The 19,800-nt window shown below is 45.7% G+C and overlaps 1 protein-coding gene across 2 annotated transcripts in view; it reads right to left on the reverse strand.

Moving 5' to 3' along the window:
* The window catches only part of DISC1 (DISC1 scaffold protein), a 389,098-nt gene that overhangs the window by 296,315 nt on the left and 72,983 nt on the right, over window positions 1-19,800 (reverse strand). For both annotated transcript variants that reach the window (XM_070471094.1, XM_070471092.1), the window contains exon 3: window positions 13,140-13,209. In XM_070471094.1, the coding sequence (XP_070327195.1) occupies window positions 13,140-13,209 (70 nt within the window). The remainder of the gene's footprint in view (window positions 1-13,139; window positions 13,210-19,800) is intronic.

A 19,800-nucleotide genomic window follows, 5' to 3' on the forward strand; every position in this document is an offset into this window, starting at 1 on the left:
GTAGGCCAATCAGCACCACATTATATATATATATATATATATATATATATATATATATATATATATATATATATATATAAAATAATCTGCTGATGGACTGACTTTATGAGATGAACTCACAAAGCTGCCCTAGACACTACCACAGTCAGAGACAAATTAAAGATTACCTTGCTTCCTTGGGAGGACTAGGACAAAAGTCTCTGGAAAATCTCTAATAAGAAGCAATTTTCAATCCAATCTGTGAGAGCAGGTTTGGGGAGGGACTGTGTGTAATCCACCACACTCCCCACTGGGACACCTAAATGAATGGACTCTGGAGAGCGTTTTCATCCTAATCTTCTTGAATGTTGTTAACATCCCTCATTTTGAAATTTACATGCTGCTCTCATTCTTTTTTCAATTTAATTTTTATTTTATATTGGAGTATAGTTGATTTACAATGTTGTGTTAGTTTCTGCTAGACCACAAAGTGACTCAGATACACATACACATGCATCCATTCTTTTTTAGATTCTTTTCCCACATAGGTTATTAGAGTGTTGAATAGAGTTCCCTGGGCTGTAGAGTAGGTCCTGGTGGATTATTTATCAATCATTCTTCCCACAGGAGACAATCTCACCTCATCACAGACACAAGTAAACACACTTTTCTACCTTTAGCTGCAGTAATTGGTCCCCCAAAAGTTGTCACCTGACGCAAGCTCTCCGTGAAAGCTTTCATACTGGGGCCAAGGAGGGAGGTTCCTTTTTCTCACACCCTCCCCAGCACTTGTTACTCATAGACTTTCTGACCAATGTGAGGTGATACCTCATTGCAAATGAACTTATTTACAAAACAGAGACAGACTTGCAGACATAATAAACAATCTTACAGTTACCAAAGGGGAAACTTGGGGTGAGGGATAAATTAGGAGTTTGGGATTAATGGATGCACACTACTATATATAAAACAAACAAGAATGATCTAGCGCAGAGCACAGGGAACTTTGCTTAATATCTTACAATAACCTATAATAGAAAAGAATCTGAAAAAGAATATATATAAATATATATAACTGAATCACTTTGCTGTATGCAGCAAAGTAACACAGCATTGAAAATCAACTATACTTCAATTTAAAAAAAAATTTTTAAGATGCTAGAACTCCCTCCAACTTCCTCTCCCCATCTCTTCCAACGCCCCTTCTCTCTCCCTCTTACATTAAATATAACATTGTGAGTAATTCAGGCAGCCCCATGAGCTGCAGACCCTGCTGAGACCCAGTTTACAACCAGCACCGCTGCCCAATGTCAAATCGAGCATGACCACATGTCCCAGTTAATGCCAAATGGAGCGAAGAAGGGCTCTCTCTACTGAGATTTCCCCAAGTTACAAAATTTTTTTTAGCATAGTAATTGTTGTCCTTTCGATAAGCCACTAAACTTGGAGTTGTTTGTTACACAGCAGCAGGTAACCAGGAACAGATTTTGGTGCCACATTGGTGCTGCCATAACAAAGAACCAAACACACGATCATAGATCTGGGGCTGCGGAGCTGCAGGAAGTTGGAGGAGCTCTGAAGAGAAGTATGATTGATCTTGAAGAGGCTATTGGTAAGGAAGTAAAGAAAGAAAAATATTACTGGAAGCTGGAAGGCTGTTTACCAACATTTTCATTTGAAAACTTTCAACATCTGGATTTTGAAGTCAAACTTCCAAGGGACTACCTGAATGCTTCTCTATCCCCACAGTGTCATGTGAGAAAAGAGAATAAGCCAAAGAAATAACTGTCACTATAAAGGAACCAGGACTCATAGGGCTTGAAACTCAAATTATTTCTTATTCCCAGCCTCTCCAGATAACAAATGATGTTAAGATTAAGAAGCAGCTTCCAGGCAAATAATCAAATTCAGAGTCCTGTCAGGAAAATATGGTCAAAAGATGAGGCCAAGGCTATACACAGTAAAGCCCTTTTTAAGATCCCAGAAAGATTTAAGGGTCATCACCAACCCTTTCAAACAGTCAAACAGCCCCTTCAGACTCTGAGAAGCATTAACCCCTGCCCCTCCAAGCCTTACAGGAAGCCTGAGAAAAGAGGCTTCTCTTGAAGAGACTTGTAGATATAGCTTTTGTCTGATGGAGCAGATTATAAATGGATTCATATAAAACCCAAAACGTTTTAAAAAGAATTATGCCAAGTTGGAAAATTAAAGAGAAAGTACAAAATGAAAAAAAGGCATTTGGACCCCCAAACGTGTATGAGTGGGAAGCAGGCTACACACTTAGACTACTTCTTATAGAAAAGGAAGCATGATTCAGAGTGTAGAACCAAGAGTCCGGAGGTCAGAGATGTAGAAAATAATTTCTAGGCAGTAGGGCTAAATCTTAATCCAGGGACAGAAAACAGGTGGATTTCAGAATTGCTCAGCACCAGTAGCTGCTGCAGGCCTCCCACTTACCCCTTTTGAACAAGTATCTTTAGCAGTTACCCTATCCATTCCACCATCATAGGTTGGGTTTGTAGGGGTTGATTCCCTCATAGCTCAGTTGGCAAAGAATCTGCCTACAACGCAGGAGACCCAGGTTCAATTCATGAGTTGGGAAGATCCCTTGGAGAAGGAAATGGCAACTCACTCCAGTATTCTTGCCTGGGAAATCCCATGGGCAGAGAAGGCTGGTGGGTTACAGTCCATGGGGTCGCAAGAGTCAGACATGATTTAGCAACTAAAACCAACCAACAGTGGTGTTCAGATAATCCAGAGAAACTGCAACCCAGAAGCTGTGTTCAAGAAATCACCCCTGAGGAGCCTCATCGGCACCTGCATCTGAGTTAGGCATGGAAATGGGACATCGAGTCTGAGCCTGATGCCTTAACATACGAGAGCTTTAAGAGGTCTTGAGAGGGAATGCATATGTTTTGCACATGGAAAGAATGTGAAAGCAGTGAGAAAAGAGGGCAGTCTGTTGTGGTTTAACAAGATGCCCACTAATTCTTTAGACCTTCCTCCCATCAACAGATGGAGTCTAATGACTCTGTGCTTGAGTAGTCGGTCACACTTGGTGATCTACTTTTAAGGAATAGAATGCAGCAGTAGTAGCAATAGTAACACTACCTGACTTCCAAGGTTAATCCTTGGAAGTGATTGTTTTTGCCTGTATCTCTCTCTCAGGATGCCATCACCACATGAGGAAGCCAAGCAGTCATATGGAAAGGCTACAGATAAGTGCTCCAGCCATGGCCCCAGTCAGGCTCCAGCAGACAGCACCAACCACTAGACACGTGACTGAGCACGGTGCCCACCTCCAGCCTGCAAACTGCCCAGCTAATGCCTAGGGCAGAGATGAGCTCTATCCATTTTGCCCTGACCAGGTGTAGGTTCATGAGCAATGTAAGTTTTGTCACCATTTTTCTTAAACAATTTTATTGAGTGTGATCTACATACCATACAATTCACCTATTTAAAGTGTACAATTCAACCAGCTTTGGTACATTACATTACTTTTTAAAATTGTAGACAGTATGACAACCTGCTCCAGTATTCTTGCCTGGAGATTTCCATGGACAGACAGAGCCTGGCAGGCTATAGTCCATAGGATCACAGAGTTAGACAGAGCTGAAGCCACTTAGCACACATGCATATATATATATAACATAAAATTTGCCATTTTAACCACTGTTAAGTGTACAAATTCCTGGGATTAAGATGTGCCTCCCTTGTATAGGAGAGCTTCCCAGGTGGCTCAGTGGTAAAGACCCTGCTTGCCAATGCAGCAGATACAGGAGATGTGGGGTCGATCCCTGGGTTGGGAAGATTCCCTGGAGGAGGAACTGGCAACCCATTTCAGTATTCTTGCCTGGAAAATTCCATGGACAGAGGAGCCTGGCAGGGTTGCAAAAGGTCCACGGGGTCACAAAGAGTTGGACATGGCTGAGCATGCACACATGTGTTATTTTAGAGCAGTGCATATTTCAGCCTACCACAATAGCAACCAGGTGAAACAAGTGGTTTGAAAGAACAAGTCAACCCACAGACAGAAAAGTGAGGGTCCTGACACCCCTGACCCCAGACACCCATCAGTAAGTCCTCTTTTCTTCTAGTACCACTTTAAGTTGGTTCTCTTCCTCTTGAAAGTAGACAGTCCTCATGCAAAAAAAAAAAAAAATCAATTCTAATGTTAACTGAAATTTTACCTATTTGTATAATTATTGCTTACCCCAAATAAGCTCAGGGAAAACATTCCTTGAGGGGAGGTCACCTCTCACATGTGTGTTGGTTTACCACAGCCTCGTAAACCTGACAAATATTCATTAAATAGCTGTTCATATGAAAGAGTGAGGTACAGTATGATATACTAGCTTAAGAGCCGGGCTCTGCTCCTAACTGTGGTATTTTGGACAAAACAAGATGCCAGTGACAGCCAGGTTCATTTGTGAACAGGGAAAGGAGTAGTCAACCCCCTTACTCAAAGTCACAAAAGTTTGCCTTTTTTTTTTAATTTTTCTATCAAATGTCTACATATGACCACAGAGTGGTCAAACAAGTATCCACTTTGTGCAAATGCCTGGATGTGTTTAGTACTCAGCTCTGCCCTGAGTCCATTAGGCCTCTCATTACGGGTTTAATTGTGCTCCCAAAACCCTACCCTCCAAGACTTCAGAATGTGGCTGTATTTAGAGACAGAGTCTTTAAAGAGTTCTTACATAAAATGAAGTCCTTAGGGTGCATAAAATGAAGTCCTTAGGGTGCATCTTAATCCAACAAGACTGGTGTCCTTATAAGAGAAAGATTGGGACACAGACACACACAGACGGAAGACCATGTGAGGACACAGGCAGAAGACAGCCGTCTACACACCACGGAGAGCGGTCTCAGAAGGAACCAACCCTGCCGACACCTTGATCTTGGACTTCCAGCCTCCAGAACTACGAGAAATAGATGTCTCTTGTTAAAGCCACCCAGTCTTGTAGTGCTTTGCTATAGCAGCCTGAGTAATTAGCACATTCCTCCTATTAAAGGACAGTCAACCATTCGTGCTTAAAACAGAGACAGGTTGGACCTGAAATGATTGCAATGGGAAGATCCAGTCCTGTCCAGGCTTTCGCCCCTGGTCACAGACACATCCCGTCTAGGTGTGTTTGCTGCTCACGGTCTGCAGACAGAGGGGAATGCCCCTTGAAAACAATTGAAATTTCTATTTCACTTGAAAAGGTAAAGCTGTTGACATTTCTAAAGTCTGGAATGCCTATCCGGGGGGTGAGTCTCAGGCAGATACACAGAAAGAGATCAAGACATGTTTACTGTTACTGTTACTACACAACCACCTACTAATACCAGTTTAAAAAGCGCTGCGCTATTTACAATAGCTCGGACATGGAAGCAACCTAGATATCCATCAGTAGATTAATGGATAAGTAAGCTGTGGTACACATATACACAATGGAATATAACCCAGCTATAAAAAGGGACACATTTCAGTCAGTTCTAACGAGGTGGATGAAACTGAAGCCTATTATACAGAGTGAAGTAAGTCAGCAAGAGAAACACAAATACTGTATATTACATATATAGAGAATTTAGAAAGATGGTACTGACAATCCCATGTGCAGGGCAGCAGAAGAGACACAGATGTAAAGAACAGACTTTTGGACTCTGTGGGAGAAGGCAAGGGTGGGATGTTTGGAGAGAATAGCACTGAAACACGTACATTACCACATGTAAAATACATGACCAGTGCAAGTTTGATGGATGAAGCCAGGCACTCACAGCCAGTCCTCTGGGACAACCTAGAGGGATGGGGTGAGGACGGAGGTGGGAGGGCGTTTCAGGATGGAGGGATACACATACACCCATGGCTGACTCGGGTCAACATATGGCAAAAACTATCACAATATTGTAAAGTAATTATCCTTCAATCAAAATAAATAAACTATTTTCTTAAAAAAGACCTACTGAACCAAAATATAAAATAAAAAGTGCTGCAGTTCAGCTGGTAGGAAAGTGTGACCAAGTTCCAGCTAACCAGGGAGAAAAGCTGGGGGGGAAAAAGACTTTTTTGTGTGTCTTGGTGTTTTGTCCTCAGAAGCATATGAAAACTTGGGGCTGTCAGGTTCCATCATGAATAATGGCTGTGGCCACACCTCATGTGATCCTTGAAGGGCAGATCAATTTCCTCACAATCAGGGAAGCAAAGCAGAAGCCACCTGGAACCCGTGACGTGGCCATGAAGAGGGACATTCACTCCCCTGAGCTCCTACCTCCAGAGTGACGGTGGGGGCAGGGGGTTAATATTCCACACTTAACACCAAGACCCCCAGCTGGAACATGGGGGAGAAAAGTCATCATGCTGAAATATATGTTTTAATCGGCTACAAATGAAAGGGATGCATATCCTATGCAGACAAACCCTCCAGGTCTGTGCACTAAGCTCCAATCCCAAGTAGGTGTTACATAACTGACTGTGCCCTCAGCACACGTGAAAAATGCCAGCACACAATCCTGCAAACACAGTGATGCTGAAAGCCGCCATCAGCTGAGATCTCTGCCATTAGTTCACAGAATCAGAAACTCTCCTATAAACGGGAAAAGAACCTGAGACAATGTAATCAAGAGAACTAAATGGCACTTTATACATATTCTCTTTCTGCAGCATTTGTCTATATATATCACTTATCTCCCAATTTTTCAGTTTTTACCTAAAATAGGAGGCAGACACACGAGCTTCCACTCTGGTGAGAATGATGCTAAAGATTAACATTGAATCAATGCAAGTGCTCATTTCCGAACAGCTTAATGTTTTTAGATAAGATCATGGGCCATCTTCCTGATGCATCCCCAGCATGAAGCCCTCATGCGCTCCACCCCCAGTGGTCATATAAATGAGTTGCCAGAATCCACAACCTTCCTAGCAGGGTTTTGTCCCCCACAACTGCTACAAAGCTGTTTTCCACATTGGGATGCAAGATGCTCTGGATCCTGCCAGGTCGGAGCACATGCTGGTCCTCTCTGAGCAGCACCCGGGGCTTCGCCCAAAAAGAGGGTGGTGACAATGCCTCCTGGGAACTGGCCGAGATCCCAGCTGATGGTGAGTTGGCTGGTTCGTGCGCTGGCATTTTTCATGAGTGCAAAGGATACAGTCTCCTGATGGCTCAGCCATAAAGAATCCACCTGCCAGTACATGAGACGCAAGAGATGTGGGTTCAATCCCTTGGTCAGGAAGATCCCTTGAAGTAGGAAATGGCATCCTGCTCCAGTGTTCTTACCTAAAAAGTTCCATGGACAGAGGAGCTCGGCCATCATGGGGTCGCAAAGAGTTGGACACAACTGAGCAACTGAGCTCAAGGATGCAGTCAGTCGAGTAACACCTACTTGAGATCTGAGTTTCTGTTTTTGTGCTTTTTAATGGAAGCCTCACTATCCCAGGACCAGAGGAGACACTCAAGGGTCACAGGGGGCGAGCCCTCTGCATAAAGGGCCAGAAGGATGCTGTTTCCAGACTGGGATGCAGGGAGAGAAGGGAAGGGTGTGGGCAGGGGGCTGCAGACAGAAGCTGCACCCACATTCACATTGGGGTTCAGGGTGCATGCTAAGTTGCTCAGTCGTGTGACTCTGTGTGACCCTGTGGACTGTAGCCCACCAGTCTCCTCTGTCCATGGGATTCTCCAGGCAAGAATACTGGAGTGGACTGCCACGCCCTCCTCCAGAGGATCTTCCCAACCCAGGGAAAACCCGCATCTCTTGGGAAATCCTGGGGTTCAGTGTAGCTCTTTCCAAGTCAGAACACAAAACTGTACACGCTGCCAAGAATCACATTTTTGTTCTGGGGTACCCAGAATGGGGTCCACCTCCCGCTGACTCTGCTGTCCTGTGGATATAAAAATGACCAGATTCTACTCAGTCTTGTCTTTTGCTTTCGAGGCTCAAATGAAATGCAGTGAAAAGGAACCCGTGGGTTTTCATCGTGCTCAGTCACAGTTGTAGTCCCAAGATAAGAATGCATTAGATTCCAGAAGCCATGGGTGGATTTTAGAGTGGGCCCCTGGGAAAGAAATGGGTGTCAGCTTGGATGATTTGCACACTGTCACCAAGGAGCCACTGTGGACGGAGAAAGCTTGCTAAAGAAAGAATTCAGAAAAAAAGAAGATGACGGCAATTTAGACAAGAGCTGGCCATTCTCATGGTTTCATGCTTGGCCTCTGCTTGGATCATCTTTCTCTGAATGCCTCACATTTTATTGTGCTAGAATTTTGTCATAATGGCTACTGGCTGAGACAGAAGGAGAGAGAAAGGAATTCAGTGCTGACCACTCTCCACTCCAAGAAAGTCTAGGCAAGCAGGAAAGCCAGCTCGCCCCATGACACGTGATGCAGGTCACTGAAGAGCTGACGTCACCACCTCACGGCCTCCTCGTGTGTGGGCGACATGGTCACCAGTGGACACGTGTGGCCAGGGGATGTTAGAAGCCCCACACCCACACAGGAGCCACTGGGACAGTAACCATGTCAAACACGTGGTCCACACTCTCCTTTTCTCCCTCCCAGCACATCGCAGACCCGGGCCTCTCACCCCCAGTCCCTGGCTGGCAGGGTCTGCCCCGTAGGACTCCCAGGTCTCAGCCTCACCCCTCAGCTGACGTGGGATAAGCGGTCAAGTGAGGAAACCAAGGAGCACGTGGAGTCTCCAGGAGAGAGACCCCAAGAAAATACCAAATAGCAACATCTTTTTCACCTCAGTCCTCCCAGCTTTCTGCAAGAATATGAGGATGTAGTAACCTTCCTTCCCTAGCAAGGGAGAGATGTCATTAGAGATCTGAGAAGGTTCCTCACGGGGCATCTGCAGGTAAATCTGTCAGCACGTTAATGAGATAACAAAACATGGAGCTTTCTAGTCTGTGCTCATGGCTCATTTCTCTCTCATTTCTCAAAGTTGTTTTTACAAGTGAAATTAGCAAGAAAGAGAGAAAAGCAAAAAACAAAACAAAACTAAGGGGGATAAGGTCACCCTCTACGTGCTCCTGGCAAACCTTGTGGACATCAGCAGACCCATTCCCTAGAGAAAGACACAGCTGCTGAGCTTCCCTCTCAGAACAAGAAGACAGTCCACACAAAGACTAAACACTGACTGCCAAGGACATCTCAGCAGCTCTGAAAATGTTCATTAGTAACTGGACAAACTATCATAGATGAGAAAGCAAACTTTATTCAGCTCTTATGTCAACACATTTCATGACCACAATCTCTCCACCTCAACTTCCCTAATTACTTAGCAATTAGTTTCAGTTCAGTTCAGTTGGTTCAGTTCAGTTGCTCGCCATATCCGACTCTTTGTGACCCCATGGACTGTAGCTTGCCAGGCCTCCCTGTCCATCACCAGCTCCCAGAGTTTACTCAAACTTGTGTCCATTGAGTCAGTGATACCATCCAACCATATCATCCTCTGTCATTTTCTTCTCCTCCTGCCCTCAATCTTTCCCAGCATCAGGGTCTTTTCAAATGAGTCAGTTCTTAACATCAGGTGGCCAAAGGATTGGAGTTTCAGCATCAGTCCTTCCATTGAATACCCAGGACTGATCTCCTTTAGGTTGGACTGGTTGGATCTCCTTGCAGTCCAAGGGACTCTCAAGAGTCTTCTCCAACACCACAATTCAAAAGCGTCAGTTGTTTGGCACTCAGCTTTCTTTACAGTCCAACTCTCACATCCATACATGACTACTGGAAAAACCATAGCTTTGACTAGACAGATCTTTGTTGTCTAAGTAATGCCTCTGCTTTTTAATATGTTTCTAGGTTTGTCATAACTTTTCTTCCAAGGAGCAAGCGTCTTTTAATTTCATGGCTGAAGTCACCATCTGCAGTGATTTTGGAGCCCAGGAAAATAAAGTCTGTCACTGTTTCCACTGTTTCCCCATATATTTGCCATGAGGTGATGGGACCAGATGCCATGATCTTAGTTTTCTGAATGGCAAGTAGTTTATGACAACTTATTCATCACCTGCTATGTGCCAGTCCATGCTCTGGGCCCTGCAGAGATCCATGTCAGATGCCATGTGCTATGTGCTAAGGGCTTCCCAGGTGGCAATAGTCATAAAGAAAAGCAAAAGTAAAAGTCGCTCAGTCGTGTCCAACTCTTTGTGACTCCATGGACTATACAGTCCACGGAATTCTCCAGGCCAGAATGCTGGAGTGGGTAGCCTTTCCTTCTCCAGGGGATCTTCCCAACCCAGGGACCAAACCCATGTCTCCCGCATTGCAGGCAGATTCTTCACCAGCTGAGCCCCCAGGGAAGAGCCCGCCTGCCAATGCAGAAGACCACAAGAGATGGGTTCGATCCCTGGGTGGGGGAGGTCCCCTGAAGCAGCACACGACAACCCTCTCCAGTACTCTTGCCTGGAGAATCCCATGGCCAGAGGGTCCTGGCAGGCTGCAGCCCATAGGGGGGCAAAGATTCGGACACAACTTTAGCGACTTAGCGCGCGCGCGCACACACACACACACACACACACACACACACATACACGGTCTTCCCTGATGGCTCAGTTGCTGAGTGTCTGCCTGCAATGGGGGAGACCCAGGGTCAATTCCTGGGTTGGGAAGATCCTCTGGAGAAGAAAATGGCAACCCACTTCAGTATTCTTGCCTGGAGAATTCCATGGACAGAGGGGCCTGGTGGGTTACTGTCCATGGGGTCACAAAGATTCAGACATGACTGAGTGTACTTCACAGACACACACACACACACAACAAACACACACATGCTAAGTGGCTTCAGTCGTGTCCAACTCTTTGCAACCCCATGGACTGTAGCCTGCTGATATCCTCTGTCCATGGGATTCTCCAGGCAAGAAGACCAGAGTGGGTTGCCATGCCCTCCTCCAGGGATCTTCCTGACCCAGGGATCGAACTCCCATCTCTGCATTGTAGGCAGACTCTCTAGCACTTAGCAAACAAGGAAGCCCTTAGATAACAGAGCCAGTTCCAGATCTCCTTTCAAGGCGATCAGACTGGAAGGGTGGCTCACAAGCAACGCTGGCCCTTCCAGCTCTCTGCCCTTCCAGTATATCCTACTCACCCCTCAGGGCCCAGTCATCTTCACCAGGAGGGACACGGCCCATGGACTGAAGCTCACTGGCTAGACTCAGCTGCCACTGTACCACAGGCCTGATTTTCCACAGAAGAAAGTCCGACACCCCTGTGTTTTCCCAGGCATCAGCATGCACCTCAATCTCCTGTAAGACCTGAGAAAACACAGAATGCTGGCCTACCCCTAAACATCTCCTTCGGTGGACACTGACATACAAACAAGGAAAATAAACAGGCAGAAACACTGAACAAAGTCACCTTTATTCTTTCCGCTTCCCTGTGAGGTGTGTCCTATTCAACTTCTCCCCTGAGGTGTTTCAGAGACATTTGGAGAAAGGGCTAAAGAAGTGAGGCCTTCATTTAATGAAGCCCATTGAGAGCACCACATCCAGAAAAGTTGAGGTTTTTCTTGATCAGAAAAAGAGGGTGTGGTTTTTCACCTGTGTCTGAAGCTTTGTGTGTTACAGAGAGAGCTGTGTTGTCAAAGGATCCAAGGCACACCCCGTGGAAGAGAAAATAAACCTGTGCCATAGCAGGGAGCCTCAAAACCTAGGTGTAGTGGTCTCCCACTGACAAAAGCCCCCAGGGGAACCTGGGTCTGGGAACAGATCATCTGCTCCTCTCTCACCTACATCATCCTCCACCAGGCATCATTCTGAAATCAAAATGTCCTGTCAAAATGGAGTGGCAGAGTTTAAAGAGCTCCATCCCCAAATTCCACTCCTTCCCAATGCCAATGGTGAACAAGGACACCAGACAGCATCAGCTCTGCTCCGTGTGTTTCCTAGAATAGGATTTGCACCCTTCTTTTGGGAGTCACTTGCCCCATTCCTGTAGCACCCAGCTCCTAATGGTCTGTGATGTACCCTCTGGGAAACCAGAATATGGCCCCATGAGGTTGAAGACCAAGCCTCAAGGCTAACCAGCTTCCAGGGGAGCCTTAAATCTAAAATACCTCCAGGCCAATCTTCACTGTGCTAAGCTTGATTATCACCAGCATAGTTCTCAAGTTCATGAGTGCCTGGTGGAACAGGAAGTCCTCTAAGGCCCTCTCTTATCCCTGAGACCCAGCAGAAATGAATGTAAGATCTTGCAATCGGTACCCAGGTCCTTAAGATCCTTCCCAATCCAACCAGACCTGCAACTTTCTTGGACACAGTCAACCCAGTGTCCACTTGGCACCCATGATACCCTTGTCCGCTTTGGCCTGACTCCTATTTGAGTGCTTCACTCTGCTTTGGGTTTTTCTGGCTTCTGACCAACTCTTCCATCTACATGTCATGGCTTCTTTCCAGCTTGACTATTTCAGGCCATCTACATGGGAATTTGACACATCCAAGCCCACTCACAAAGACTGGCATCATCTCTTAAGCTCATCCCAACTCCTACACCTGGTCCCCAAGCGTGTGAAGTCAGAAAGCTCCACAAGGGCGCATACTCACAGGCATCCCAAGGCCAGAAACTATATTCTCTTACTCTCCTATTCCTGCCACAGTGCTGGCCACATAGTAGGTGTTCAACAAATATTTTTTGATGAGTGAATAAAGTATAGCTACATCACAACTTGGGGCTTCCCTGAGTGGCTCAGTGGTAAAGAATCCACTGGCCAATGCAGAAGATGTGGGTTCAGTCCCTGGGTCAGGGAGATCCTCTGGAGAAGGGAATGGCAACCCACTCCAGTATTCTTGCCTGGAGAATCCCATGGACAGAGGAGACTGGTGGGCTACAGCCCATGGGATTGCAAAGAGTCAGACACAACTGAGCAACTAAACAACAACAACAACATCACACCTTAGATAGATAGATGATGACTTAATGTAACTCTTATTGTGCAAGTACTCAGAGTGCTTCTGAAAAATCAATAAGGTTATACTTATGACCCAAAGGATTATTCCTCCTAAACTGCTTTGAAATTGAGAAAACAACAGTGCTGTAAAATAGTCAACTGTTACTCAGTGGAAATGATCAGGGGAACAGATTACACAATTCATTTGCGGTGTGGAGGATACAGGTGAGTAAGGAGGGAAAGCGGAATTGCACATTATGGGAAGAGAAGAAAGAATCAATAAACAAGGCAAAACTCACCCTTATCATAATCATCTTCTTCAATTGCTTTATCTTGAAGTTTCTGAAGCTTTAATCTTAAGGATTTTACCTATGTTGGTTTGAAAGGGGAAAAAATGAAAACTGAATTACAATCTTGTTCACACAAACAAATTTTGTTAAAGTTAAGAACACTTAGAAACTATTAAAAAAAAAAGAAACTATTTTGAAGCTGAACCACACTATTCTCCTTTTAAAAAAGAACCACAAATGTACATTTTTTCAATGCCACATGCATTCATTTCTCCAAGAAAAAGTTACATAAAGAAAAGGCATAATTTGAGCATAAAACCCAAAAAAGAGTTGGAATGTCATTTTTAAACAAAAACATCACACTGTACCCTTATCTGTGTGAAAAATGCATTATAAAAAGGAATACAAATGTCCTGACCTGACCAAATGTTTTCTGTTCAAAAGCATCACATTAAATTTATGAAAATAAACACACCAACATTAGAGGAGAAACCAGGAAAAGAAAACCATGAACTTCAACTCAACAGGCTGTCCTGAGGGCCGAGTGAGACTGAAAGACTTCATCAAAGAAGTCCTAAGGATCTTTCCATTATAGAAATGGGAACTGCCTTATTTAATCTACACGTAGACTCAAGGATGGTCTCCCCAGTGGCACAGCAGTAAAGAATCTGCCTGCCATTCAGGAGCCGAAGGAGACGTGGGTTCGATCCCTGGGTCGAGAAGATCCCCTGGAGGAGGAAATGGCAACCCACTCCAGTATTCACGCCTGGAGAATCCCATGGACGGAGGAGACTGGAGGGCTACAGTCCATGGGGTCACAAAGAGTCAGACATGATTTAGCAATTGAGCATGAGAACGAGACTCAATGATCCCATCACTTGTCTGAGAATTACCAACACATTCATTTGTTCATTATTTCTCTTCTCAACAGGAAGCTCTGGGATTTTCTGAAGGGACATTCTTGGCCCATCAATAATTGGATTTAATCTTGTTCCCTGGAAACCAGCTTCCTGCCATCCTTTGCCAGCTTATACCTACCTCTCCTTCCACACCTCATTCATGCGTCACCCGCTCCAGTCCACGTTAGATGTCCTGCCTCTCTATTGACAGTGCTGTACTTATTCATGATCTAAACCATTTCACAAATATTCACTCTTAAGTGTCAGGCACTGTTTAAGGGGCTGCAGATACAGCACAAAATTCTTAGCCTTCTAGCCTTATCAATTTTGTATAAGAAGGCAAAAATAAACATAATAAGTAAGTTTTACAAGGCCTTAGAAAAAGATTAGTGCTAAGACAGAGGGAAAAAGCAGAACCACGAAGGGGGGCCAGGAAGGCTGGTAGACAGTTGGGTTGCAATTTTAAGTAATATCTCATTGAGAAGGTGATATTTGAGCAAAGATATATGAGTGGTAGGGCTTCCCTGGTGGCTCAGTGGTAAAGAACCCGCCTGCCAATGCAGGAGACATGGGTTCGATCCCTGGGTCAGGAAAATCCCCTGGAGAAGAAAATGGCAACCCACTCCAGTATTCTTGCCTGGAGAATCCTGACCTTGAGGCTCACTGGGAGACACATGTTCCAGCAGAAAGCAGAACCGCAACAGAGGATGCAGGCAGCAACTCCCCAGGCACCACAGAGTTAACAGGAGCCGGCCATGCCTGAAGAGTCTTGGTTAAAGGGGGAAGCCACAGCACAGGAGGTCAGAAAGGTCATGAGAAACATGGGGTGAAGACATTTAAGAATTCTGATTCCCAAGACTCCTCTGGCAGTCCAGGGGTTAAGACTTAGCCTTCCACTGTCAAGGGCACAGGTTCGATTCCTGGTCAGATAACTAAGACCCCACATGCTGCATGGGTGTGGTCAAAAAAAGTTCTGATTTCACTCTGGAAGGCTTGGGAAGCTACTGGGGGGACTCTGAGTAACAGAATTCATGATTCAATATATGTCTGACATTTCCTCCTGACAGCTGTGGGTAAGGGCAGAAGTCAGGTGGCCAGGGAGGAGGGCATGGAAATAACCCAGGAAGGAGAGGGGGGTAGCCTGGATTCTAGCAGGAGCAGTAAAGATGGTGAGAAGTGATGTGATTGTGGATATACTCAGAAGACAGTTGGTGGCTGACAGAATCAACAGGATTCACCAATAGATCCCGTGTTGGGATGACAAAGCCAGGAGGATGCCAGGTTTTTGGTGTGATCCACAGGAGGATGGAGGTGCAAATTTTCTTAGTACTTATCATACCAGGCAATAGCTATTATTGTGTCATGTGTTATGGTGTGGTGCCATGTGGTACGGTGTGGTGTGGTGTGGTGTGATGTGGTGTGGTGTGGTGTGGTATCATGTGGTGTGGTGTGGTGTGATGTGGTGTTGTGTGGTGTGGTGTGAGGTGGTATGGTGTGGTGTGGTATGGTATGAAGTCATGTTGTGGGGTGTGGCATAGTGTGGTGTGATGTGCTGTGGTATGATGTGGTATTGTGTCGTGTGGTGTGGTGTGGTATCGTGTGGTGTAGTGTGGTGTGATGTGGTGTTGTGTGGTGTGGTGTAGTGTGGTGTGATGTGGTGTGGTGTGGGGTGGTGTTGTGTGGGGTGATGTGGTATGGTATGGTATGAAGTCATGTTGTAGGGTGTGGTGTGGTGTGATGTGGTGTGGTGTGGTGTGGTGTGATGCAGTGCTGTGTGGTGTGGTGTAGTGTGGTATGGTGTGATATGGTGGTGTGTGGTGTGGTGTGGTGTGAAGTCATGTTGGGTGTGGTGTGGTGTGGCATGGTGCGATGTGGTGTGGTGTGGTGTGAAGTCATGTTGTGGGGTATGGTGTAGTGTGATGTGGTGTGGTGTAGTGTGGTGTCATGTGGTATGGTGTCGTGTGGTATGGTGTCATGTGGTATAGTGTCATGTGGTGTGGTATGGTGTTGTGTAGTGTGGTGTGAAGTCATGTGGGGTGTGGCGTGGCGTGATGTGGTGTAGTGTGGTGTGGTGTGATGTGGTATTGTGTTGTGTGGTGTGATGTGGTATCATGTGGTGTGGTATGGTGTGGGTCATGTCATGTGGTGTAGTGTCATGTGGTGTAGTGTGGTATGGTGTGGTGTGGTGTGGTGTCGTGTGGTATGGTATGGTGTGGTGTCATGTGGTATGGAGTCATGTTGTGGGGTGTGGTGTGGTGTGGGTGGTATCATGTGGTATGGTGTCATGTGGTGTGGTATCATGTAGTATAGTGTCATGTGTTGTGTGGTGTGGTGCGGTGTGGTATGTTGTGGAGTCATGTTGTGGGGTGGGGTGGGGTGTGGTGTGGTGAGGTGTGGAGTCATGTTGTGGGGTGTGGTGTGGTGTGGGTGGTGTCATGTGGTATGGTGTCATGTGGTGTGATGTGGTATCATGTGGTGTGGTATGGTGTGGGTCATGTCATGTGGTGTAGTGTCATGTGGTGTAGTGTGGTATGGTGTGGTGTGGTGTGGTGTCGTGTGGTACGGTATGGTGTGGTGTCATGTGGTATGGAGTCATGTTGTGGGGTGTGGTGTGGTGTGGGTGGTGTCATGTGGTATGGTGTCATGTGGTGTGGTATCATGTAGTATAGTGTCATGTGTTGTGTGGTGTGGTGCAGTATGGTATGTTGTGGAGTCATGTTGTGGGGTGTGGTGTGGTGTGATGTGGTGTGGTGTCGTGTGGTGTGGTGTGGTCTGTGCACTCCATCCAACCTAGAGCATCTAGACAGCAAGAGCCTCTCCATATCCATGCAGAAAATGACAGCGCTCACCCCAATTTGGTTCTTCACTGCTCTGGGCTCGTGGAGGGATTACACTTCCCTCCCTTCCTTGATCTGCTTCACGGGGTGTGTGTGGAAGAGACAGAGGTGGCTTGTGCTCTGAATTGCTCTTGTGGATCCCTCAGCCTTCTCCTCCTTGTCTCAAGGACTGTGGGGGGGCTGTGCAGGCCCCCAGCCAACCCTGTGGAACATGACTCATAGGCTAGAAACACAACTATGTTATGTGAGACCTCCTGTATTGCGCTGCTGTCTGTTACTAACCTACTCCAACCAACACAGCCTCCAAGCCAATCATGAGGTGTTGTACTCTTAGCAGTAGGCACGTGATTTCCAAGTTAATGACAGATGAATAAATGACCAATCACGTTTATCCTTGAGCTGGTCCACATGACAAGTGCATATTTTACCAGGAACTTAGTATTAAATAGTAGGGACGGAAGACAGGCTGAGTGGCCAGCTCAGTTGCCATGTGAAGTTATAGCATCATCACCACCACATGAGCTGATGCCAAAGAACCACAGGAAAGAAGGTCAAAGAAAAATTTGCAGCCAGTGCCCACCTCACTTTACCCCCTCGTCCAACTATCCCTGTAGGACCCTGAGTTGCTGCCCTGCGATATGTCTGAATGTCCATCTTGGCTGGAAGCACAGCCACTAATGGGCATGTCTTATCCAGCCACACCGCCCATGTGAGGCAGGCCCTTTGTCTCCTTTTCCTCCAGCTCCATAACCTCAGGTGGGACCCAGCACTCAGGGTCCTCCCACTTACTTCCCTCCTCTGCACCCCAGCTAGCATTTCCTTTCACCACAATTTTCTCAGTTCAGTTCAGTTCAGCTGCTCAGTCATGTCCAACTCTGCAACCCCATGGACTTCAGCATGCCAGGCTTCCCTGTCCATCACCAACTTCCGGAGCTTGCTCAAATTCACATCCAATGAGTCAGTGATGCCATCCAACCATCTCATCCTCTGTAGTCCCCTTCTCCCCCTGCCTTCAATCTTTCCCAGCATCAGGGTCTTTTCCAATGAGTCAGTTCTTCACGTCAGGTGGCCAAAGTATTGGAGCTTCAGCTTCAGCATCAGTCTTTCCAATGAGTATTCAGCACTGATTTCCTTTAGGATTGACTGGTTGGGTCTCCTTGCAGTCCAAGGGACTCTCAAGAGTCTTCTCCAACACCACAGTTCAAAAGCATCAATTCGGTGCTCAGCTTTTTTTATGGTCCAACTCTCACATCCATACGTGACTAATGGAAAAACTATAGCTTTGACTAGACGGACCTTTGTCAGTAATGTGATGTCTCTGCTTTTAATATGCTGTCTAGGTTTGTCATAGCATTCCTTTCAAGGAAAAAGCATCTTTTCCCAAACCCTGGTAATGTCCCTGGGTGGCTATTTCTAAACAGCATAAAATACACAGTCAATTCTCATATGTGGTCATTATGTTCCATAGAATTACTGGGAAAGCTCAGTTAGCAAATACTGAACCACTGTTTCCAGGGGGAAAATGGGGTTAGGTCACAATATTTTTGTCAACTGATCAATATATAACCTTGTTTTTTGTGTGTTTCAGTTTAAAGATGCTGTCTGTGTGTGCTAAGTAGTTTCAGTTGTATCTGGCTCTTTGTGACCCTGTGGACCATAGCCTGCCAGGATCCTCTCTCTATGGGGATTCTCTAGGCAAGAATACTGGAATGGGTTGCCATGCCCTCCTCCAGGGAAATCTTCCTGACCCAGGAATCAAACCCAAGCCTCTTATGTCTCCTGCGTTGGCAGACAGGTTCTTTACCACAAGCACCACCTGGGAAGCCCTTAAATGTGCTATATTTAATATTTATCTCTGCTTCGTTAACATCCAGCTCACAACTCACACTTGAAAGAGGCTTATCTAGGACACGCACTTTCTCCACTTAGGCACATGGCAGCCTTCTTGTGCTTACGAGTACCAGACAGCACTGCCAGTCCTGTGCTTGGGAACCAGCTTAAACTGTGACCTCCCAACAAAAAACAAATAAAACATTTGAAAAGCATGGTATTAAAAATTTTAAAAAGTTTTTAACTGAATCACTTTGCTGTACACCTGAAACTAACACAACATTGTAGATCAATTACACTTCAGTAAAAACACAAAATTTAAAAAAAAACTTTATACCAAATTTGAAAAAACCGGGCCACCTAAAGTACACTAGTTTACTGTCTCAGCTGAAACAAGACCTCAGCTAGAACATGCATATCGGTTGGCTCAGATTTTTAGTCATTCTCTGCACGTCCACAAGGGCTCCCCCGATGGCCCAGCAAGTAAAGAACCTCTTGCAATGCAGGAGACAGAGGACACTCGAGTTTGATTCCTGGATCAAGAAAATCCCCTCGAGGAGGAAATGGAAGCCCACTCCAGTATTCTTGCCTGGAAAATCCCATGGACAGGGAAGCCTGACCGGCTACAGTCCAAAGGGTCCCAAAGAGTCAGACAAGACTGAGGGACTGCATGCACATCCACAAACGACCAGGGAAGCATTGCGAGCACTGACTTTGGACTTCAGTAAGTTTTAACAAGTAAGTGAATTCCCAAATACGGAATCTACAGATATGGAGGATCGGCTGTATTTAACAGGAGCTAAAATTCGAATTCCTGAGATTTTCATTTTCCTTAAGGAGAGAGAAGGGGGTTAATGAATTAGAATATAATATTTTTAAAAGCCCCAGAACACTAGAATCCCAATCTTTGAAGGGATCTTTTTGAAGATCCTTAGCTCAACACTTTCCCCAGTTCTGTAGCCCAAATGAGCAATCTGGGGTTTCTGCACAAACATGATGAAAAAAGCAAGGCCTCCCTCATCAAGGACAACTCAATGGTCGGGAGCCTCTTCCTCCATCTGAAGCAAAATCTGCATTCCTATAAGTCTTTCACCCTGGACAGAG

This window comes from Odocoileus virginianus, chromosome 7, assembly GCF_023699985.2.
Source record: "Odocoileus virginianus isolate 20LAN1187 ecotype Illinois chromosome 7, Ovbor_1.2, whole genome shotgun sequence".
Classification (NCBI taxonomy): Eukaryota; Metazoa; Chordata; class Mammalia; order Artiodactyla; family Cervidae; genus Odocoileus; species Odocoileus virginianus.